The following is a 24,800-nucleotide window of genomic DNA, read 5'->3' on the forward strand; positions in this document are numbered from 1 at the left end:
GAGAGAGAGAGAGAGAGAGAGAGAGAGAGAGAGCGCGAGAGAGGGTGGGAGAGAGAGAGAGAGTGAGTGAGTGAGTGAGTGAGTGAGTGAGTGAGTGAGTGAGTGAGTGGGAGGGTTGGCGGGAGTGAGAGTTGCAGGGAGAGGAAGATGAGAATTAACTAAAGTTGATATGTATGTAAATTCATTGTACAAGTACTTGATGTGGGATCAAAAAGTAATGAAGCCTATTGACTGACAATCAAAAACAACGCATTACATATGTATGCAAATTTATTTGTACAAACATACGAGGTCAGAACACCTCTATTATTAATTTCTTATAATGAATGATCAAATTGACTAAATTTTTCAATGTCATTAAAATCTATAATCAACGCGTTAAAAAAAAATAGTAAAATAATACATTAAGTATGTTTGTGAATGAATCCGCATATATATGTATGTATATAATATAATAACAACTGTAAGTTATATGTATAAAAGACGCAATTATTAATCTCATGCATCTGTTAATGAACATACAAATGTAAATAAACGAAGGTTAATAAGCAATGTATTATTTTACTTTGCCTAAAATTTTCGTTTGACCATTTCATACGCAGTTAAAACTTTCAAATATAATAGATTAAATCTTTGGAAAAGATAAGAGGCAGACTATAATTCTCATTCTTGCAATATTATTCTTTCTTTACGTGATTCGAATGTGCTGCTGTGAATAACGTTGAAGTAAATTTACAACGTATATTACATGCATACATACATTGTAAAATACAATGATCGCTAAAAGCTATGTTTCAACACAATTAATTCAGAAATATACATATGTAGTTCGAGAATATGTTCCAAATAAAAAATAAAATGCTAGACTATAGTATGTAACCTGGTTACCATGGAAAGTTACGTATTCTCTAGGTTAGTAGGGAATTATTGAAAGAACAATTATCATTTTGTCGCAAGTACGTGTGCAATAATACAAGTCGAACGGCAAAAACAAGGATATATACGTTATAACTTTATTTTATAGTCAATATTTTTAATTATTTTTATTCAGTAGAATATATTGATGTATCGCTTATAAATAAATAGCTTATAATAGAGGTATGTAAAATTAACAATACAGATTAAAGGATTCATATTATATTGACCTAATTAGTTCTATAATTTCACTGGATTAACATTTAAATAATCTTTAATTCGTAACAATTCAACAAATCTACATATATTACGAAACATTTAATAAAAGAAATAACGTTTGACATTCTACGAAAAAGATATAATTTCAAATATATATTTATCGAATTTACAAAGTGTGCGTGTGTGTATTGTCCATCAAAAAGTTACATTAAATATATGCTCGAAAGACATCGACTTAAAGGATGTATAAATATCTGTCATTGTGTCAAGAAAGAGAAAAGTTTCGTACTCACCTTATTGATATGATAAAGCAGAAGAGAAAAGAAGAGAAGAAAAAAGTATTTTGTAAGTTCAGTAAATGTAGAGAAGAAATAGGACAAGACGAAGAAGAGAACGATGACATTTTGCGATACTACTATTATTTGATACAAGGCATTGATGATGCGTATGTAGGATCAATGGATGCTAATCTTCTAGAACATATTTTAAAACGTATTCCAATAAAATGGAGAAATAAGTTTAAAGATTCCCTGGATTATTTAGTGAAAGAAGTGAAAGAAGAATATATATTAAATGTAAAGAAATCAGTCGTAGAATTTGTTATCGGAAACTCGATGTATTCTTCGTTGAAACAGGTAGGCTACAAATTTAATATCTGCAATTTGTAATATTCATGACTTAATATTGCGGGATGGAGACGTCCATGATTCAGTGAGAAGAGCATTGTTATGTGAAACGGGGAGTTAATGAGAATGCCTTGACTGCTGATCAGTCGATATAATACTCAAATCTCAATGGTTGCTACTCTCGTCTTTCCTCATCTTCCATACTGATAACGCATCGCACAATTTGTGATAATATCGATAAAAATATGTAACGTATGCTTTCATTGATAACGTGTGTTAGTATCATTGAACGATACTAATTCACTTGATAAGATGCAATGCGATTCATTTACAAAATAATCATAATACATATATAAATTATCGTACCTTTTTAGATAAGTAATCTACTAAAATAATCTGCTAACATACATAAGTATAAAATGTTACTCGACTCGTTAGACTCTTGATAAATACATATGCACGCACAATCTTACCTGTAAGCAAAATATGTAGAAAAGAAAATTGATAACGATGGAAGAACATTCGCTATAAGGAAGAAATGAAAAGTCAATGGGGAAGAAGTGGGATGGTGATGGAAAATTGAGGAAACGACAGAGTAGAAAAATATGAGAACAATGATATTTAAAAATTATGTTCTACAATTTTCAGCCAGTTCTATTCGCAAATGGTGAACAATTCAAAGGAATACAGCTTCCAAAGGAACACATGGTTAACTATCGATGGAACAGAATAAAACTTGAGAGAAGAATTATATTATACCGTCCTGTCGTAAGACGAATTTTCGATTATTGGTATCGCGAATTCAGGTCAGTTGATATCGGTATTAGGACAATAAATCAGTGTTGTCCACTGGTGGAGTTGTCTCATTGTCTGAAGATTTCGTTCTATGTAAATCACTCGACATATCTAATACGATATTTCGTATTTCCTTCCAATTTTGTCCATTTTTATTAAGTTAGATTTGAACAGCACTACCCGAAATAGAAATATATAAATATTCTATCGAACTAAATCTAATATTAAAATATAACATATGTTTTCATATACTCCATACAAACGTGTACTGATATAACAGTGACTGCAAACTTATAAACGAAATTGAACTGGCAGCGTGCGACACTTCGTACGATCTTGGAAGTTTTGAGAGATCCATTTCAAAGATGTGTCAGAAGACAAGAGAGGAGCTTGCTAAATATTGGTTACCGAAAATTCAAGCAATTTTAATTACGGTATTATATGATAAACTATACGCTGTTACATACAAATGTGGAAATAGCTTCATTCCGGGTTAAAGATTTGTAATATTTATTTGAAATGTTAAGTAAGATGTGTATAAAGAATTATCTTTCGTGAAGTAAAATAACGCGAAATGATGAAATGTTTCTGTGCACGTGACATCAAGCTTAACGTATTTTATTGTGTATAATATTGTATTTAATATTTAGGCGTACGAACGAAACGAATTGCCATCGATCAGTGACATCTCGGGATATCGTCGATTCTTCAGTTGTATCGCTTTTATCATGGAAGATCAGTTGCAAAGGCTTTATCTGAATTCCGTAGAAGAGTACGTTGATTATCTTTACAACAAAAACGTGAGTAACGAATTATTTTCCACCTTTACTTCCGCTGGAAAGGAATATTATGAGGATTATAGGATTATAGGTTTATAGGAATTAAGGAATAGTAGGAAAACAGAAGAATTCGATTCGAACGATCAAGCATAAATAAATTTACATATAATTCCAAGAAGTCGATATTTATTTTATTTATTGTCGTTTATAGAATACACGTCAAGGTTTCGATATTAAGGTGATGGTACGAAATTTAAACGTATTATTCGATCCGACATTTAAAGTCTTTACAGAAGCATTTTCGACGATACTGAATTTGTTGCGAGAAACTATCGTTACATTGCCACGAGTTGAAACATTACTGAATATCACCTCTATCACTATCGATCGGAAGTTACTCGAGGTATTTTTTCGCATTTTTCCCCATTAATTTCGCATAATAGACAAACAACATTTTCGCTGTTTAACATTTCGAATATATATCGATTATTATCGTAGCCATATGTATCACGTGAATATGTAATGAAACGTATAGAAGAAATTAAAGAACTCATCGATAAAGAAACAGTTGGCCCGATTGAACAGTTGAAAGAATTCGAGAAGTACGCGAATTTTATAAATGACTCGGAAACCGTGAAGATAAGAGAAACCTTGAAAGGCGATACAGCTAGAAACTTTGAAAATTATCGATCTCTAATTGCACACTACGACCGTTTATCCCGTTTCGTAAAGGTTGAATTTGATCAAACCTATTTTGCTGGCTTTTTCATTGTCCACCGTGGTGAGATCATTAAGTATATTGCCTCGGTCGCGCAAAAGCTTAAAGAGGAATTGGTCGCTAAAATGATTAGCGAGTATCAACAAAAATCTCGAGGGTAAGCGATTCTTTTGTACATTTTCTTACTTTCGTTGATCTGTTATTAATCTGTGATATTGTGCGCTACGATACTAACAAGTCTCACGTACATTTACTAGCGTAGGAAATGAATATCAGCGAATCGTAGATCGTGCTTTAAGCGTCCCAGCAAATACAAGAGAATTAATGGAACTTGGAAAATTTATAAATATCACGGAAACAGAGACTACCAGGCAATTAGAAGATAAATTAAAGGAAATTATTAAATATATCATTTTCCTATCAGATTACTCGATTTTAAGTCCCGTTGAACTGAAAATTAATAACTTTGCCTTCCAATGGTGAGTAAGGATAGAAAGTCATGTTTAAAGAAACATCGTTTTCGACGAATCCAACTATTATATTTTATCAATATTTATCGCGTGCAATACAAGGTATTACAAACTTCCGGAAATTTTCGAGCAACATAGAAAAATTGTTGCGAGTAAGATTGGGGAATTTCAAAGTATTCTTAAGAAAAGAATAGATCAATTTGAACGAGAACTTGAATTATACGCAAAGTACTGTGACGAATTGCAATATTGGGGCAATATCGAGGAAATATATCGATATAAGAAGAAAGCTGATCGCTTAGATAACAAACTGATCACCGCGATGGACGTGATCGATGGATTCAACGAGGAAGAGGAACTATTTGGTTGGGAATTATCCGAATATCCTTTAAGAAAAACCGTAAGTACTGTACATGCGTATAGCCGGAATACGTGTCATGATATGTGAATTAATCCGTTTCGATCGTAATGTATTGCTTTAGACAGCGGACAAGCTATCGCCGTATAAAAAATTGTACGACGCGGCCTGCGATTTTTTAACAAACTATGATACATGGATGAATTCGATCATAGGTTCTCATGAACCAGAGGTAATCGAAACAGGGACAGGAACCGCTTACCGAACAATTTATAGATTGGAACGTTCTATACAAGAGCCGATAACGAAAAAACTCGCTGAAATTATTCGAGAAAAGATAGAAGAATTCAAAGAAAATATACCTGTGATAACTACTCTTGGAAATCCTTCTATGAAGAGTCGTCACTGGGAACAGGTATCGGAAATTGTTGGCTTTCCCATAAAGATTGATCAAACGATGACGCTTGCCAAAGTAAGTTATTTTCCTTCATCTTCCAACAACTCGATCTGACTTGTAATCTTTCGCATAGATATCATATGTTATATATACCTTTTATGTACTATTTCTTTTTTCCGCTTTCTATGAGTTATTACGACGAAACGTGTCACGATAAAGAAACTATTTTACAGATTCTCGATTACGGTCTAGCTGATTACGTTACAAAATTCGAGACAATATCAGAGGCAGCAACCAAAGAAGGAAGTTTAGAAAGAACACTCGATCGAATGTTCCTTGATTGGGCCGAAATCATATTTACCGTGAATCCTTATCGCGATACAGGCACCTACGTCATTGCTAGCGTTGATGATATACAATTACTTTTGGATGATCACTTGATCAAAGCTCAGACTATGAAAAATTCTCTTTACATCAAACCATTCGAAAAGGAGACTTTGTAAATAATTTTCCATTTTTTCTATTTTCCGCCGACTGATTCATATGCATTGACATGTCAGTTGCCACTTATTTATCATTATATTCATTACCTTCAGAGAATGGGAGTCCAAGTTACTTTTATTACAAAATATTATGGATTATTGGCTACAAGTTCAAGCAACATGGATGTACTTGGAACCGATATTTTCATCGCCAGATATTCAACAGCAAATGCCAGAGGAAGGTCGACGTTTCAGTGCTGTCGATAAGGTACTTATCAACTAAATATTTTACTTTACGTTTTCTTTGCAATTTATATTGTCTCTGGAAACATTAGAGAAACAGATAGAGAGATTGTGCTAATACTATAGCTAATGCTATATACATCTATAATCTATATAAATCTATATACATACACAAATCTATATACGTATATATAGATTTGGCGAGAAATTATGTGGTCTGTAGCAGCGGATCCTCGAGTTATGTCTGTCGTTGAAATCGATAAAATGCTCGAACGGCTAAAAAAATGTACAAATTTATTGGATCTAATACAGAAAGGACTTACTGCCTACTTGGAAAAGAAAAGACTTTATTTCCCACGATTCTTTTTCTTATCGAATGACGAACTTTTAGAAATACTATCGGAAACAAAAGATCCTACCAGGTACAAATTCCAAAATATTTCACACATGTGCAAACATATTTAGAATATAATCAACATACATTATAAACATTGAAGTATTGAAGTATCTATTAATTGCATTCCTTCCTCGTAATTAACGTGCATATTAGAGTACAACCGCATCTGAAAAAGTGTTTCGAAGGAATTGCACGGGTGAACTTCACAGTTGATTTGGAAATAACAGCTATGGAATCTTCCGAGGGTGAAGAAATTATTCTTGAAGACATCATCGACACAAGAGCGGCCCGAGGTCAGGTTGAAAAGTGGTTACTCCAACTTGAATTTTCCATGAAAAGGAGCGTTAAAGCACAGGTAAATGCAAACTTGAATAGTAGCACGGGATTGCATTGGATTAAAGTGAAAACACCGAGAACCAATCAAATTCGAAAAACCAATATGCGGAAAAGAAGTAAAGAGTAGAAAAGAAGTAAAAAATAAGTATAGGCAATTGTACACACCTTAAATAGGTAATACAAGCGAAGGAAGCATATTTGGTACAACTCAGATCGCAATGGGCCTTAAAGTGGCCTGGTCAGACTATTCTTTGTATCAGTAAACTCTACTGGACAGCGGACATAACGAAGGCATTATCAACGTGCTTGAAGGATTTAAAAGACTACGTTGACATTTGTACACACGAATTGAATGAAATAGTGAAATTAGTACGCGGTAAATTGTCAACGCAAAATCGCGTAACACTAGGTATTAATGTAAAATGAATTGTATAGTGTTTGATGAAAAATTGACGCTTCCTCTTCATACGTATATAGATATAACTCGTTTCAGAGGCATTGGTTACAATGGACGTCCATAGTCGAGACGTTGCTGAAGAATTGTTCACGCAACAGGTCACTATTCCAACTGATTTCAAATGGTTGGCACAAATGAGATACTATTGGATGGTAGGCAAAGAATAAAGAAAACGGGAGAAGGATATAATATCTCGTAATCTGTCGACCAACTATACGTTACCTATTTCATGTTATTCATTTTATTTCAGAACGAAGACCTGTGGACAACAATGATAAACACATCGTTGAAATACGCGTATGAATATCTAGGAAACACATCTAGATTGGTTATAACACCGTTGACCGATAGATGTTATCGAACTTTATTTAGCGCGTTAAGTTTACATCTTGGTGGTGCTCCCGAAGGACCAGCTGGGACGGGCAAGACCGAAACTACTAAGGATTTAGCTAAAGCTGTAGCTAAACAGTGTGTTGTATTTAATTGTTCCGAGGGTCTCGACTACCTCGCATTGGGTAAATTTTTTAAGGTAAATCGTTCTTGTCAATGTCGTTGCAATTGCTGCTGCATCGATTCATATTTTATCGGTTCATTATAACACGATACTAAATACGTATTAAATTACGATACGATTAAGGATCAAGCCTTAATACAGCAAAAATAATAAAATCAAGAATAATACGATAACATGTATGAAAATTTGATTCAGGGATTAGCAAGTACCGGAGCATGGTCTTGTTTCGATGAGTTCAATCGTATCGATTTAGAAGTATTATCGGTGGTAGCGCAACAAATTCTAACTATTCAGCGAGCTATCAACGCTGGGAAAAGTGAACTGGTTTTCGAAGGTACCGAGATTAGCTTAGACCCTACTTGTGCCGTTTTTATAACAATGAATCCTGGTTATGCCGGAAGAACCGAACTTCCTGACAATTTGAAGGCACTATTCCGACCGGTCGCAATGATGGTTAGTACAAATATATAACGAGTCATTCAATAGGGAGGAAAAAATTAATCGAGTTGCTTCTTTAGGTGCCAGATTATGCTCTGATAGCCGAAAATACGTTATATTCGTACGGTTTTTACGAAGCAAGACCACTTTCGGTAAAAATCGTAACAGCATATAGGCTGTGCTCGGAACAACTGTCAAATCAGAATCATTACGATTATGGAATGCGAGCGGTAAAATCTGTTCTAGTGGCGGCTGGAAATTTAAAAATAAAATATCCTGAGCTAAACGAAGATCTTTTAGTATTGCGTAGCATCAAAGATGTCAATTTACCCAAATTTCTCAGCGAAGACTTACCATTATTTAATGTATGTATTGTATACTATACATACCCTTATTGCACAATTACGCTTTCTTCTTTCTCTACCCTTGATCCATTGACATCTCTTTAATTTAGGGAATCATGTCAGATCTTTTTCCTGGTGTCGTACTTCCAGAACCAGATTATACCGATTTAAATGCGTGTGCTTATGATGCTTGTTCGACATCTAATTTGCAATGTAGCGCCTGGTTTTTGGAGAAAATACAACAAATGTACGAGATGATGATCGTTCGACATGGATTTATGATCGTTGGCTTTCCATTTGCTGGGAAAACAGCAGCGTATAATATTCTAGCTGACACGTTAAAACTTTGCGAAGATCGAGTAAGTCGAATCGCTGGTTTAAATATGTACATAGATAAATAATTAGAATTTGATTTTCTTCTTTCAAGAAAAAATATTTCAGAATTTGATTAATGAACGTAAAGTAGAAACGTTCGTGATGAATCCCAAGGCTGTTACCTTGGGTCAATTATATGGGCAGTTCGATCCGATATCCCACGAATGGTCCGATGGAGTTTTAGCCATCAGTTATCGCAATTTTGCTACTTCGACTAACAATAATCGCAAGTGGTTAATTTTCGATGGACCAATAGATGCAGTATGGATCGAAAGCATGAATACAGTACTCGACGATAATAAAAAACTTTGCTTAATGAGTGGAGAAATTATCCAATTAGGACCATCTACCAATTTGATATTCGAAACTATGGATTTGGAACATGCTTCACCGGCAACAGTTTCCCGTTGCGGTATATGGCTCCCTATTATTCTATTTCTCTATTACTTTTTTTCTCGATAAATATATATTCAGAAATCTTCGTAAGGTCCGATTTGATTTGTGAATGTAGGAATGATTTATATGGAACCAGATGCCCTCGGTTGGGATCTTTTGCTTAAATCTTGGATAGCTGAGACTCCGTCAATGATGAATCCGTGGTTGAAAAACTTTCTATATCAATCGCTATTTCGAAGATTTTGCGATCCTCTACTTCACTGGTCACATCACGAACATGTCGAGGTTCTTATCCTTAAAGAATTCCATTCGTGCCAATTTACTTGTGTTGCATATACTCGTAAATTTAAGAAAGCCTTTTAAAAATTATAGAAAATTTGTCCTATGCCGGATACAAATCTTATACGTTCACTGACCTATCTAATGGACTGTTTTCTCAGTGAGTATCGTGACGAGAAAGCTATCAAGGATATCGACGAGTTGGACCTTCGAGCGCAAATCGAGGTTAGATCGAAATTCGAAAAACCTATACATTTCTCGTTGAAAGTATCGTTGTATAAAAAATATAAAAGTTTATTCGATTTGTCATGACTAAATTAGGCTAGCTGATCTTTGGAATTTTTTTCTCGTTACTCTTGTTGAAATTTTCTTAGGGTTCATTTTTCTTCTCGTGCATTTGGGCACTGGGCGGTGTACTGAACGGAAAATCGAGAGAACGTTTTAGCGTTCTTTTTCGTGGTTTTCTTGAAAGAATTTTTCCTTCGGATCTCTTAGAAACATTCCAATTGCCAAAACCGATAGAACCACCTTTAAAGCCATATATATTCGTTATGCCACGAGACGGTCTTGTCTTTGACTATAAATTCATCAAAGAAGTAAGTAGTACGATACATACGGCAATTAATAGGACGTTAATAAAACGTCAATATTTACATGTTTTTCGTTATTGTTTACGATCAGGGCAAAGGAAAGTGGAGGCTGTGGTCCGATGAATTGCTCGACAGTCCTCCTATTCCTCGCGATATTCCTGTGAATCAAATAATAGTGCCTACAATCGAGACAATACGGTACACAGCTCTGTTTCGTTTGCTAGTAGGCAACGAAAAACCAGTGCTATTCATAGGCCCGACCGGGACAGGAAAATCGGTCTACATAATTGATTTTCTATTAAAGAAGAATAATCCTACAGTGAACAAACCATTGATCATAAATTTCTCCGCGCAAACTACGGCAAATCAAACTCAAGACACTATTATGGGAAAACTGGATAGAAGACGAAAAGGTGTTTATGGAGCACCTATAAGCAGACGATGGATTGTTTTCGTCGACGATCTTTCTATGCCGATGAAAGAAACTTACGGTGCACAACCTCCAATCGAATTGTTACGACAATGGCTAGATCATGGAGAATGGTACAGTTTTCGTTTCGATCTATTTTTAGCGATACTGGTACATGCTGTTTAATTTTTATCACAGGTTCGATAGAAAGGAGAAGAATATGATAAAACTGATCGACGTTCATCTAATGTGTGCTATGGCTCCACCCTATCGAGGTGGAAGAGATGTCACACCAAGATTTAAAAGGCACTTTGTCATCTTAACGATATCAGAATTTGAAGACGAAGTAATGTCTATGATATTTAGTAAAATCATTCTCTGGCATCTTGACACGAGGTTCGTATATATAAATCCTTCATTCATTCGCCCAAGTATATGTGTATATATATATGTACATTCATAACATTACAATTTGTAAGATACTTCTCATTCATTCCATTTTACTTTCGTTTCTCCTTTGTTCTTGTACAAATCTTTTATTCTCCCGTTTATTGTTCTTTTCAAAAATAATATTTTTATTTCTGTCAGAGGATTCAGCAAAGAATTCGATCCATGCATCGACGAAATTGTTCTGGGCACATTAGACGTGTATAAGGAAAGCCTCAATAATCTTTTACCAACGCCAGCCAAATGTCATTATGTCTTCAATCTTCGCGACTTCTCCAAAGTGATACAGGTTATTTCAAGCTTTAAATCGTCAAATTTAAACTTAAACGTTCGTTTAATTAGTATTACTTGCATACACAGTTGGTTAGTCAATTAAAATAATACAATTGTCAACAATTGTCAAAGCTGTTAGCAAACAATGTGCACATACAATTAAATTCGATCCTATAGTTTATTATAATATTGGTTATATGCATACGTATATGTATGTATATACATAGGGTGTCCTGTTATCCGTGCCAGAAACTATGCCAACTTTAACCAACATGAGAAGGTTATGGGTTCACGAGGTACTTCGTGTCTTTGGAGATCGCTTAATAGATCAGGATGATATATCTTGGTTGGTGAAACAAATACGCGTTACCTTAAGCAGTCGAATGAATGTACTTATGGAAGAGCTCTTTAAAGATTTTCTTCCCTCGCAGAAAGTAGCAACACCGAGTGATAAAGTAGGTTTACCATCTTACTTTTTGATCATTAATTATGCTCTTGTTAATATTTCTCATCTTACATATCCATTTCTATCTTTTTTTATTGCGATTTAAGCCTCGATTGATTACCGAGCAAGAACTTCGAAATTTAGTATATTGCGACTTTGGTGACACGAAAGGGGATGTTCGACTTTATCAGGAGGTCCCGAATCTTGAGCAATTACGAGAAATAGTTGAAAATTATCTAGCCGAATACAATACAATGAGTAAAAAGCCAATGAATTTGGTCTTATTTCGGTACGTATAAAACTTTGAGTGAAAGATAAAGAATTAGACTGTTTGTACATACATGCAAATAACAATATGGAAACTAATTCTCGGACATAAACACTGTGAATAAAAATTCTTACGAAACGCGCCAGGTTTGTCATTGAACATCTGTCTCGAATTTCTCGTATTATCAAACAACCGCGAAATCACGCGCTTCTTGTCGGTGTTGGAGGTACAGGAAGGCAGTCATTGACCAGACTAGCTTCGCATATATGCGACTACGATGTTTTTCAAGTTGAAGTAACTCAACAATATGGAGTTGCCGCGTGGCATGAAGATATTAAAGGAATTCTAAAACGCGTAACCGCCACCGATCTTCACTCCACTTTTCTCTTTTCCGATACTCAAATCAAGCAAGAGAGCTTCCTCGAAGACATCAGTAATATCCTTAATTCTGGAGAGGTAAAATATTCCATTTCTTTTTTGTTACTTTAATAGTTTCATTTTAATAGTTAATAGTTTCTCACGAAATTCTGATGATGACTAAAAAATTTAGGTACCGAACATATTTACCAGCGAAGAATTAGCGGAAATATACGAACAGATGAAGCAAATAGATAGACAACGAGATCGATCAGTGCAAACGGATGGCAGTGCGGTAGCTTTGTTCAATCTCTTTGTTCAGATAACTCGTGATCAACTGCACATCGTAATAGTGATGTCTCCGATAGGAAATAATTTTCGCAATCGAATCAGAAAATTTCCGGCTCTAGTAAACTGCTGTACCATTGATTGGCTTCAGGTATTATCGCAGAAACTGGATATTATCCTTTTCTGTAAATATATCGATATTTCCTTGTTAATCAAATAATGATAACGGTAAATCAGTGCAACAAATGTAATGCAAGTGCAATTTCATTATTGCATATGTATACACGACATTTTGTTTTTGAAGACATGGCCAGAAGACGCTCTGTTAGCGGTTTCAACCAAATTTCTATCTATGATCGAACTCACGGATAACGAAAGAACCGCCGCTATCGATATGTGTCAATTTTTTCACGTCTCGGCACAAAATTTGAGCGCAGAATTCTGGACTCGATTAAATAGACGTGTTTATGTCACTCCAACCTCGTATCTTGAAATGATAAATACGTTTAAAGATTTATTAGGAAGAAAACGAGAGTACGTAACACGTGAAAATTTCTATCGACTATTCTTCTGTCGATACTTCAAGTCCACTGAATTTTTTTTCTTTTTACGAAACAGCGAGATAACGAGTGCAAAAACTCGATACGAACGTGGTTTAGATCAGTTAGACGATACCCAGAAGCAAGTCGTAACGATGCAAGAAACTCTTAAATCTCTGCAACCACAACTAATAATCGCTACCCAAGATGTTGAAAAAATGCTGCTTGAAGTTGATAAGGAGAGGCAAGAAGCAGCAGAATTCGAGAAGATCGTTAAAATCGATGAAAATGCAGCTGAGGTTGGAGTCGCTTAATTTATGTATACAAACATACATATGTGTGTGTGGATGAAGCAGCTGCGATTAAGGCCGAATGTGACGCTGATTTAGCCGAAGCGATGCCGATTTTAAAACGTGCTCAAAGTGCTTTGGATACTTTGACAACAGCTGACATTGCTATAGTAAGAGCGATGAAGAAACCGCCACAAGGAGTAAGATTAATCCTCGAGAGCGTTTGTGTCCTCAAGGTTGGAAACCTGTCGTTTGATTTTAATAAAGTACCAGGTAAATGTATTGGTTAATCACGGCCATTTCTCTTTAGACACGTTTTACTTCCATTTCTACAACAGAAAGAAAATTTAAAAAAGATTCTGGTTGTACGTAATACGTAAGGCGTGGAAAATAATCCAAAGGAATTGGATCGAAGAGATTGACCGCTACATTTCACCTGTACTTTAATTCGTTTTGACTCTTTAACGAGTAATTAAATGCACTGACAGTGACACCTATCATATCGCATAGCAAATAAAACCAGAGAAACTTCAACAACCTGATGGTACGCATACCGAGGATTACTGGAGAGCGTCTCTTAGAATGATAAGCGACGCAAAGTTCCTCGATTCGTTGCTCAATTTTGACAAGGACAACATTCCCGATAATGTGATTGAAAAAATTCGTAAAGAATACTTAACCAACCCGGATTTTAATCCTGAAAAAATAAAAAAGGTATCAACGGCGTGCGAAGGATTGTGCCGATGGGTATACGCAATGTCAGAATATGATAAAGTATCGAAGGTAGTTGCTCCGAAAAAAAGAGCTTTGGCAGAAGCTCAAAAAGTTTACGACGTGGCCATGAACACACTACAAGCAAAACGAGACCAACTTCGGCAAGTACAGGTACCTATGCGTGCACATTTGCGTATAAAGTGGTCAAACAAATAACGCAATGCTGATTCATCGTATAATTTATTCGTTCTGCATAGGAAAAATTGAAAACATTGGAGGAACTATTGGAACAGAGAAGAATAGCTTTTCAAGCAATGTCTGACAAAGTAACAGACTGTGAGATCAAGTTAAAACGTGCCGAAGAGTTGATCGGCGGATTGGGTGGAGAATACACGCGTTGGTCTGATACCGCAAAGTTTTTGGGAGAAAGGTAAAATTTCTATACAAATCTACACGTACATTTTCATAATATCTAGACTTAAGCAATTCTATCGTCCCACAGGTATCAACGATTAATGGGTGATATCGTCATCGCTTCTGGTATAATAGCGTACCTAGGCCCATTTACGATGCCACTTCGTGTTCGACAAATTGCCATATGGGTACAGCGATGTACCAATTTAGATGTAATTTGTAGTTCAGATTTTCAATTACGTGACATTCTTGGAGATCCAGCTTTAATCAGATCTTGGAATATTTTCGGTCTTCCGAACGATGCATTTTCTGTCGATAATGGTATAATCATCAAGTAAGTAAATTCTCGTAACGTCTTCCGTCTCATAGTTTCTCCTTTTCTTCTGAAACGATTAATATTATCATATTAATCGAACCAATTGACTCGAATATTTAGAAATGCAAGAAGATGGCCATTAATAATAGATCCTCAAAGTCAAGCTAATAGATGGATAAAAAATATGGAAAAGGAAAATAACCTGAATATCATTCGACTAAATCAACCTGACTATGGCCGAGTCTTGGAAAACGCATTGCAATTTGGGCAACCGGTACTCCTGGAGCATGTCGCTGAAGAACTAGACGCTGCGCTTGAACCGATATTACTTAAAGAAACGTTCAAGCAAAGCGGTGCACTCTGCATAAAATTTGGTGATGCAATTATCGAATATAATACCAATTTCAGGTACTATCCTATTACTGCGTAATAACTTTAATACTACAAGCACTTAACGTTGCGAGAAAATGTTAAAAAAATTATAAAATATTCCACTACTGTTAATCTGTTTTCTTCCTAGACTATATATCACTACGAGATTAAGAAATCCGCATTATTTACCAGAGGTAGCAGTTAAAGTAACGCTACTGAATTTTATGATAACACCAACCGGATTGGAGGACCAATTATTAGGTATTGTTGTGGCGAAGGAAAGACCAGACTTGGAATCAGAAAAAAACGCTTTGATCGTGCAAGGAGCTGCGAACAAAAAGTACGTTTCTTGTTTCCTTCACTCATCTATTTATCTTATCGATTTATTTAAAAAGTATGTCACTACTCTCTATATGTATCTTCATAGATATACTTTACTTCTCCTTTTCCTTCATCTCTTTCTCTTTCGTTTGTTCGAAAATTAGACTATTGCAAGAAACAGAGGACAAAATTTTAGAAATATTATCAATTGCCGAGGGCAATGTATTAGAGGACGAAGAAGCGGTAGATATTTTAACGTCGTCTAAAAATTTAAGCAATGAAATTCAAGTGAAACAAGCTGCAGCTGAACAAACTGAAAAGTCAATTGATGATGCTAGATTACAGTACACCCCTATCGCTGAATATTCTACCGTATTATTTTTCACAATTGGTATTTAAAGCAACATCATGTTTTGATTCTCCTTTCTTTTCGATAAAATAAATACTTACTACCAACCTCTTATAATTGATTAAAGGGCATACAGAATTGTTGCTAGATCGAAATTAAATCACTATTATTCTACATCATACACATACTGTACAGTACTTAGGGCAAATATAAACTGAATAATTAAAAGTAACTAAATTTCATTTCAGGTATGTTGATAAATATTGATCCCATGTATCAATATTCGTTGTCCTGGTTTGTAAATTTATTCGAACTGGCTACCGATAACACAGAACCGGCGGAAACAGTTGCACAACGGCTAACAGACCTCATGAAGTATTTTACGCATTCCCTCTACGCGAACATTTGTAGATCTTTATTCGAGAAGGATAAATTATTGTTTTCCTTATTGCTAACAATTAACTTACTCGAGCAACGGGGACAATTTAATCTATCACATTGGAGATTTTTATTAACGGGCGGAATCAGTATCGATAATCCGTATATAAATCCAACATCATGGTTACCAATTAAACAGTGGAATGAACTATGCAACCTTGATAGTATCGAAGAATTTTCGGTTAGCCTGAAAACATGAACGATATTTTACTTGTAAAACTTGAAAGAAAATATGATTTACGAAAAGCTAATTTTTACTCGATCGTTCGTCTGTCATTAGGGCATACGAAATGCATTTACCAGTAATGTGGCACAATGGAAAAAGTTATTCGACTCCAAGGAACCTCAGACTGAGACAATCCCACCGCCATTTCAAGATCTAAATCTATTTAAAAGAGTGTTGATATTGAGATGTATTCGGCCTGACAAGATTATTCCAGCAGTACAAAATTTTGTCGAAGGTACCATTCATTGTATCATTCGATATTTCGTATATTATACACGTATAATATACGATGACATTATTTTCAGCGGAACTTGGTTCACAATTTATTGAACCACCACCATTCGATTTGACTTCGACTTATGCCGATTCGAACTGTTGCACTCCATTGATATTTATATTGACGCCCGGTACCGATCCAGCACAATTGCTACTCGCATTTGCGGAGGAGCAAGGTTACAGTGTGAATCGCCTTTTTTATATTTCCCTCGGTCAAGGTAAATACTCATATTGAATCTATAATGAAATTTTTTTAATTGATAATGAAATATTCTCGGAGAAATTTGGTGAGAAAAATGAGGGGCGGGGGGAGGGGGTAAAGATAAAGAGGGAAAAAAAATCGATCAATTTTCAACCAAGTGTTTAATAGGGCAAGGACCAATTGCCGAGGAAATGATTCAAACAGCTGTAATTGCTGGTAACTGGGTAGTTCTACAAAACTGTCACTTGTCGATTAGTTGGATGGACACCTTAGAAAAAATTTGCGAAGGTTTGATACCTGATACGATTCACTCAGAGTTTCGATTGTGGTTGACGAGTTACCCGTCGGAACACTTTCCATCTTCAGTTCTACAAAACAGTATAAAAATGACAAATGAACCACCAAAAGGACTAAGAGCTAACATCATTAGATCGTATACAAGTGATCCAATCAGCGATCCAGACTTTTTCGAGTCTTGCTCTCAAACCGAGTATTTCAAAAAACTTTTGTATTCGTTGTGTTTCTTCCATGCTGTAATTCAAGAAAGGCGAAAATTTGGTCCAATTGGTTGGAACATTACATACGAATTCAATGAAACAGATCTTCGAATCAGTATTTTACAATTACATCTTTTCCTTGACCAATTCGAAGATGTAAGGTTCGATGCTCTGAAATACTTAACTGGAGAATGCAATTACGGTGGACGAGTGACGGATAATTGGGATCGCAGAACACTAAATACTATTTTATCGAAATTTTATTGCGAGTAAATAATTATATATCTAACATTTACACAAATTCAATTAATTTATTTTACCATCTATCGAATCATATTTTTATATGATGATTTTTCTAACTTTTTAGAGAGCTACTTAACGAGAAACGTTATTATTTCGATGATACTTCAACGACTTATTACTGTCCAAATGTACGAGAACATGAAGCGTTTGTGGATTATACACAAAATTTACCCTTAATTACCGAACCGAGTGTTTTCGGTATGAATGAAAATGCAGACATTATAAAAGATCAGCATGAAACGAACCTTTTGTTTTCATCACTTCTACTAACTCAGGTAATTTCCTCTATCATCTTGAATTCTTTTATATCTTCTACTTATTTCTACCTTTAATACACAATTTATTATATATCTGGTAATATGATGTTTTAATTCATGCATGATAATCTTGCCCAGGACCGTATGGTATGTACATGTTACTGATTTCTTTTTATTTGATATTATTATTATACAGTGAGTACAAATAAATTACATAAGAAAGTAATCATTATAATTATATTATTATATTATTATTATCAAATACATCCAATTTTTAACAAAATGTGAAGAAAAATAAGAATAGATAATTTGTACTTGCTGTATTTAATATTTCTCCTCACACAACTTTTATATATATTGCATTATGTCTAATTGGCTGGATTAGGATCTCTGGAAATCTAAACAGGTTAGTGGATCTACAGCATTTAAATATTGTAGACTATTTCATATATAAACCTAAATGATAATGTGATTTAAGCTAAAAAAAGTAAAATGATAATGTGATTTTTTTTTCCCTTTTATTCGTTATAGGAAAGAGTCAAGTCTGGAACTGGACAAGCTACAAATGATGAAATAGTATATAGAATGGCAAATGACATTTTAGAAAAATTGCCAAATAACTATGACCTTACATTGGCACTCAAAAAATATCCAATGTCTTATGAACAAAGTATGAATATGGTATTGGTACAAGAAATGGGAAGATTTAACAAACTTCTTGACTACATTAAAACAAGTCTAGAAAATGTTATACAGGCTATTAAAGGTTCTTTTACTTTTATCAAATTTTTTATATTACACTTATAATCAGCTTATATTATCATTTATTTACAATTATACAGGTTTTATTATCATGTCATTTGAACTAGAAGATATCTATGATGCGATTTTAACTAGCAAAATACCTACTTTATGGCAACAATATTCATATCCATCGCTAAAACCACTTGGTAGTTATATACATGATTTGCTAAGCCGTTTGAATTTCCTTCGAGTAAGGAAAATTTTGTCATTTTCTAAATTTGTAATAGTAATTACTCATTAGTAATTTATCTATCCTATATGTATTTATTTTATCGTGTTTTGAATCTTCTAAACCTACAATTTTGCTCATTATATGTAAATCTAATTTTTTACATTCAAATTCAATTACATTTATTATAGGAATGGTATGAAAAGGGATCGCCAGTTGTTTATTGGATTTCTGGATTCTATTTTACTCAAGCATTCTTGACAGGAACTAGACAAAACTATGCGAGGAAATATCAAATTCCTATAGATCTTCTAATTTTCGATTTTCGTGTATTAAATTTCGATACAACACCTATATCTCCTCCAGAAGATGGAGTATATATAGATGGATTGTTTTTAGATGGCGCTAGATTCGATAAAAGACAAATGACTCTAGACGAAAGCTTTCCAAAAGTACTTTATGAAGCTATGCTTCCTGTAAATATACATATTTATTACACTTGTATACATTCTAATAATTTTTCCTTTTAATATTGCCTCTTGCTTCCTAATTTATTATTACTATCGCTTTAGATATGGCTAATTCCTATGAGAAAGGAAGATATAAAAGAAAACGTAACATATGTATGTCCTGTGTATAAAACTAGTGAAAGACGGGGAGTTTTATCTACCACTGGACATTCAACAAATTTTGTCATTGCTATGACTTTACCTACTTTGAAATCACCAGAACATTGGATTATAAGAGGAGTTGCATTACTTTGTCAACTTTCCGACTAAACATTATTCTTTTATTCTTTTTTTAAATTAACATCTCGAATTAATGAAATATTATCCAAATTTTTAAATAAAGATATGTAAAATTTATTTAAATCTAATATTTATATTAGGTATTATAAATATTTGAACAATATAAATCATGTATGTTCAAATTACTAAATTAATATATATATTTATACATATACATATATATAGAAAACATAGCCAATAAACCAAGAAAATGAATAAAAAATGAAAAAACTGGTAGTATTCATTATAATATAGTATTAAATATGAAAAATATGTATATGTCCAATCAAATATACAACTCATTGAAATCTATGTACAAATTTAAATATTTTGAATTCCTATTTTGGTACGACTAGATAACATATATAAGTGACAATACATCATGTCGAAGAAATCCATTTAAAGATGGCTGTTAATCGAGCAAGGTGCTGCCGTGTGATGTCACTTTCGGATGGCGTTTCGACGTTGTAACTTATAAAAAGTTGTTGCAAATCAACAGTCACAGTTAAGAAAATCAATACATCTAACTAAAAAATCAGTTTAATAAAGAATGATCTAATATTTGATAGAAAAAATGAATTGTCATCAGATATTAAGTGGAGCTTGCAATGCAGGTGATCGTTGTTACGCTGTAGGCTCTGTAGAAGGAATTTCTTTTACTGTAAGTAATGTACAATGTTAATCAGTTCCTTTTGCAATTGATTCTGATTCCAAAATTATATCGAAAAATTAATATATCTGATTTCAAGTTGTTCAAGATATGTATTTCATTAAAAAGTTATCTACGAAATATTTGCAAACTCACAATATTATTATGAACAATTTAACATGATTTTATGTTGTTATTCTATTAAACTATGTTTAATTTATTCCATAATTTTAATTCTTATTGATTATAAGCTGAATTACTGATGTTTATTTTTTTCATATAAAATTAATAAAAAATTTAATATTTATGTCTTATAATTATTTGTAAAGATGTTTAAATAATAAATAAGCTAAATATTTAATATAGTTATCAGTGTTACTATTAAATTTTCAAAATTTGATTAGATAATATATTATGAAATGAATTTGTCTATTATAGGCATATGCAGCTGGTTGTAATGTAGTAATTCTTGCCAGTAATTTTGAACGAGTTCAGATAATACCAGGAGCTATACATAACTACATAAGAATTAGTTGCTTGGATTGCAGTACTGACACAGGAAAAATAGCCGCAGCATATGAAAATCAAGTTTGCATTTTTGAGCCAACTCCACTTATTCATAGCACGTGCTCTCATGTATGTGTCTCTTTTTTAGTCATATCATTTTTTATTAATAATATTTACATATTATCATATATTATCTAATAATTCTTTTATATAATATGTAGCAATTAGAATATCGATGGGTTCAAACTGGTAGTCTAACAACTGAATCAAATATTAGTTCTCTATCATGGAATTTGGAAGGAACAAGGTTATTAACTGGTGGAGAACTTTTACAATTATGGCACCAAAATATAACCCCATTTCAAGAAGAACACAGTAAGATTTTCTTGTCTATCTTATTTAATTTATCCGTAATAATAATAATAATCGATATTTTCCCTAATTTTAACTACTTATGTACATTTGTTATTACACTTGTGTTCTGTCACAATAATAAAATTATATACAGTGATGAAGATAAATATGTTACGAACTCAAGGGGGTGTTGTAACTGGACGTGAAGAAAATACTTCAAATGTTCTTCAAACCTGTGAGTTTTGTTACTAGTGAAGAATGTGAAAAACAGTAATAATGTTTGAAGTTGATTTTAGTAACCTTATTTCACAGAGATTTTCATATAACAAATAGTAGATTCTATTTTTTAGGTACATACTGTAAAAATATTAGAATTTATGATTTTTTCTTCTTTATGTAATTAAAATAAATTGGTTTTGGCGATTCTACACATACGTTCTAAGCACATAATACGTTTATAGCTTCATGCTTTTGCTCCTTGACTCTTTGCTACATTAATAATATAGGAAAGATCTATAGATAATATTTCATTATTTGCAAAGGACATTTAGTTAGAAGAATGATTGCAATGAAATTTTACTTATATTCAGCTGTATTTATCAAAATTAAATAAATATATATGACTAAGTACAATTAATTCTTTTTCAGCTGGAACAGTTACTTTTTCAATTGGTGGAGATGCTGAAAGTCCAGCACCTGGTGATTTAAGTAGTGGAAATGAACCAGGGGCATGGAACTGTGTCTGGAAATGTCGCACAGCTACACCTGTACATCTCATGAGTTTCAGTCCAGATGGTACATTATTTGCGACAACAGGATTCAATGATAGATTAGTGAAAATATGGTTTGAGAATAAGCAATGTAAGATTCTTTTATGTGTAATGGAAATAAGACATTTCCATAAATGAGAATTCGTGAGAATTTTAACATACTTATATTTAAAATTATTTAGTGTTTTCAACAAGAAGTATGGATCATACAAATGTCACACAATCTATGGGTAGTGACAGTTATAGTTTTGTTTATGTTGCTCATCCTCGTGCAGTAACACATTTATCTTGGCGTAAGACTAGTAAATACATGCCAAAGTATGCAAAAGAATATATTATAAGTCATTATTTGAATTGCTGTGCTTAAATTGATGAAATCTTTTTCTTTTTCTTCTTAGGGGATCTGTTTCCAATATGCTGGTCACGTCTTGTAGAGACAACATTTGTCGAGTCTGGGCAGAAACAATACCACCAGAAGTTGAAGGTTTAGCAAATATGAGTCAATTTGAAGGTTCTGACAGACATGGACATCATGGGAAACATCGACATCATAACATGCACAAACATCGATTTATGCAACGGCTCAAACACATGAAGTGTGTAAAATAACAAAATTCGATATTTATATATTTATATTCTATTCATAAAATGGTATATGCACTTTTTGTAGAACCTGTTTCCATATTCGTCGACATGCAAAACAGCAACATCAAGCAGGCCATACTACAGCACCAACATTACCAACTTTACCTTCAACATATTCAGTTCATGATTTTCATAATAATTATCAAGGAACAGGTCATTATCCAGGAATGCATTTCCATTTGGCAGCCAGTATTAATGCAGAAACTGGTACGATAATTAAGTTAATACATGTGTTAATTATAATAAAGAAATATTAAGTATACATGCATATAGACACAGTTAAGCATACTTCTTAATTATATTTTTTGTGTCACAGATATACCATTAGTACCAAGCTTAATCACAGGAGATCCTGAAAGGGAACCAAATTTTATTCTACACTGGTTGAACAATAAGGAAATGCATTTTACAATGCAAGCAGAAAGTATTTTACAAGAACTTACACGTAAAGTGGTAGAAAAGGAAGAGGGACTGCATCAACAGGATGTAGACCATGCAGATCATGATTCTGAGGAAGAAGGTTTATCGAGTATGTTTCCTGTACTTAATAAATATTTAATTATATTGTTGAAAAGTAATTCGATTAATTACATTCAATCATAGAAAAAGGAGTACGATTACAACCCATACAAAAAGTGGGAGGTACAATTCGATCAATGAGTCAAGAAGATCATAGCAGCGATGAACATCACACAGCTCACACAATTTCATCACATCATAGTTTACCATACAGTGCACATTCTCACCAGAGTCTTAGGTATAATATTTCTGAGTGATAACAAATGATGTTTCCTCTATTACATGTATATAGTGAGGTCCCAATACTTCAAATTCGTCTTTTTTTTCTTTCTACAGTAATACTACATCCATTAATTCTATTGCAACTGATGTAACGTCCTCAATAAATCATGCTCCAGATTCTTTGGATACCAAAATAGAGACATTATTACGTGATTGGCATCACAATCCAGATTTACTTTTCTCAATCCACCCGATCGATGGAAGCTTTTTAATTTGGCATATTGAATGGCTGGATGAATATCATCCAGGATCATTTCGACAAGCACAAATATCATTTTCTACTCGTATACCTAATGCATTTCCACTTGGTGATGCTTCCACAATGAGTCATAGTGTATCGATGTATTCACATAATACCGGTGGTCCGTTATTAAATATTCGAGAAGTAGCAAAATCATCCACAAAACCATCAAACGAAGGTAAATGTACACGAGTTTGATTGAACAAGATGAAGAACAGTCGACATTAACATCGAAAACTGGCCAGGAACTGCTAAAAAATATTGAGAATTCAACCGATCCAAATCAAAATGTTGCAAAAGAAAGGAACAGTCACTTGGAAAATGGAAAAACAAATCAAGAAACAGTAAATGATTTGTTGACCCATCCAAGTCCAATTGTGTCTATGGTGTCAAAACATTCAAATGGAACTTTAAATTTATGGCAATTAACATTTGCTGATAAAACGAAATTTTCACAAGTACGACTGAATGATGTATACAAATTTCCATTATTTCATTCTGCCAAATCGTTTTTTCTTTTCTTTTCTTTATTTTTTTCATTATTTTATGCAGCTATTTTTGAACAATAGGTATTAAGTATTGGGCATGCGTCGAGAGCTTCAGGACACCGATTTCGTGTAAATGATATTACTTGTCATCCAGTACTACCTTTATTGGTGACAACATCTCATCACAATATACCGGAATCCGGATCACAATTCCAGAACGCTGATTCAAATGAAAACCTCAGTAATAAATTAGATTTTAATAAAACAATCCTAAAAGATATCTCGCCTACTGTGAGTATAAGTATAAATAAATAATGATGTATTGTTTCCTTGTTTAATGTTATTAACATTTCAACTGTCAACTACAAGTGGTAATTTCATTTGTGATTGTAGGGGTTTTGCAGCGAATTAATACTTTGGCGTGTAGACACGGTTGGACCTTTATCGAAGAGCGG

General features: G+C 33.6%; 2 protein-coding genes across 2 annotated transcripts in view; both read left to right on the plus strand.

Moving 5' to 3' along the window:
- The first annotated feature begins 1,376 nt into the window (after positions 1–1,376).
- On the plus strand, positions 1,377–19,881 carry LOC108553264 (dynein heavy chain 7, axonemal). The gene is made up of 46 exons (XM_017908088.1): positions 1,377–1,769; positions 3,206–3,355; positions 3,546–3,737; positions 3,833–4,209; positions 4,310–4,531; positions 4,625–4,922; positions 5,005–5,352; positions 5,511–5,776; positions 5,874–6,027; positions 6,198–6,424; positions 6,553–6,754; positions 6,910–7,144; positions 7,229–7,344; positions 7,443–7,721; positions 7,902–8,159; positions 8,225–8,509; positions 8,599–8,847; positions 8,930–9,275; positions 9,375–9,544; positions 9,632–9,763; positions 9,913–10,134; positions 10,220–10,671; positions 10,736–10,933; positions 11,126–11,273; positions 11,485–11,691; positions 11,810–11,991; positions 12,117–12,426; positions 12,521–12,766; positions 12,920–13,149; positions 13,234–13,453; positions 13,492–13,680; positions 13,955–14,329; positions 14,416–14,588; positions 14,661–14,906; positions 15,009–15,296; positions 15,409–15,600; positions 15,746–15,972; positions 16,179–16,549; positions 16,649–16,829; positions 16,900–17,088; positions 17,241–17,838; positions 17,937–18,147; positions 18,661–18,895; positions 18,972–19,123; positions 19,294–19,578; positions 19,675–19,881. Exons 1-46 carry the CDS (start codon positions 1,377–1,379, stop codon positions 19,879–19,881), a joined length of 11,433 nt encoding a protein of 3,810 aa, XP_017763577.1.
- A 534-nt stretch (positions 19,882–20,415) lies between these two features.
- Positions 20,416–24,800, plus strand: part of Rbcn-3A (rabconnectin-3 alpha) — a 19,885-nt gene continuing 15,500 nt past the window's right edge. Inside the window, 14 exon segments of the mRNA XM_017908092.1 lie at positions 20,416–20,551; positions 20,978–21,175; positions 21,268–21,421; positions 21,555–21,635; positions 22,049–22,261; positions 22,353–22,488; positions 22,569–22,766; positions 22,841–23,022; positions 23,132–23,344; positions 23,419–23,572; positions 23,671–24,044; positions 24,047–24,315; positions 24,427–24,636; positions 24,739–24,794. Of these exon segments, the coding sequence (XP_017763581.1) occupies positions 20,465–20,551; positions 20,978–21,175; positions 21,268–21,421; positions 21,555–21,635; positions 22,049–22,261; positions 22,353–22,488; positions 22,569–22,766; positions 22,841–23,022; positions 23,132–23,344; positions 23,419–23,572; positions 23,671–24,044; positions 24,047–24,315; positions 24,427–24,636; positions 24,739–24,794 (2,525 nt within the window). The 5' untranslated portion in view covers positions 20,416–20,464.

This window comes from Eufriesea mexicana, unplaced genomic scaffold, assembly GCF_001483705.2.
Source record: "Eufriesea mexicana isolate 0111107269 unplaced genomic scaffold, ASM148370v2 scaffold9786, whole genome shotgun sequence".
Taxonomy (NCBI): Eukaryota; Metazoa; Arthropoda; class Insecta; order Hymenoptera; family Apidae; genus Eufriesea; species Eufriesea mexicana.

Excerpts from the sequence above, each read along its gene's own strand:
- LOC108553264 (XM_017908088.1), top strand. The coding sequence starts at position 1,377 with ATGTATAAATATCTGTCATTGTGTCAAGAAAGAGAAAAGTTTCGTACT. Across the intron at positions 1,770-3,205 it reads TGTATTCTTCGTTGAAACAG|GCGTACGAACGAAACGAATT; the intron begins GTAGGCTACAAA and ends TTTAATATTTAG. Across the intron at positions 7,345-7,442 it reads AAATGAGATACTATTGGATG|AACGAAGACCTGTGGACAAC; the intron begins GTAGGCAAAGAA and ends ATTTTATTTCAG.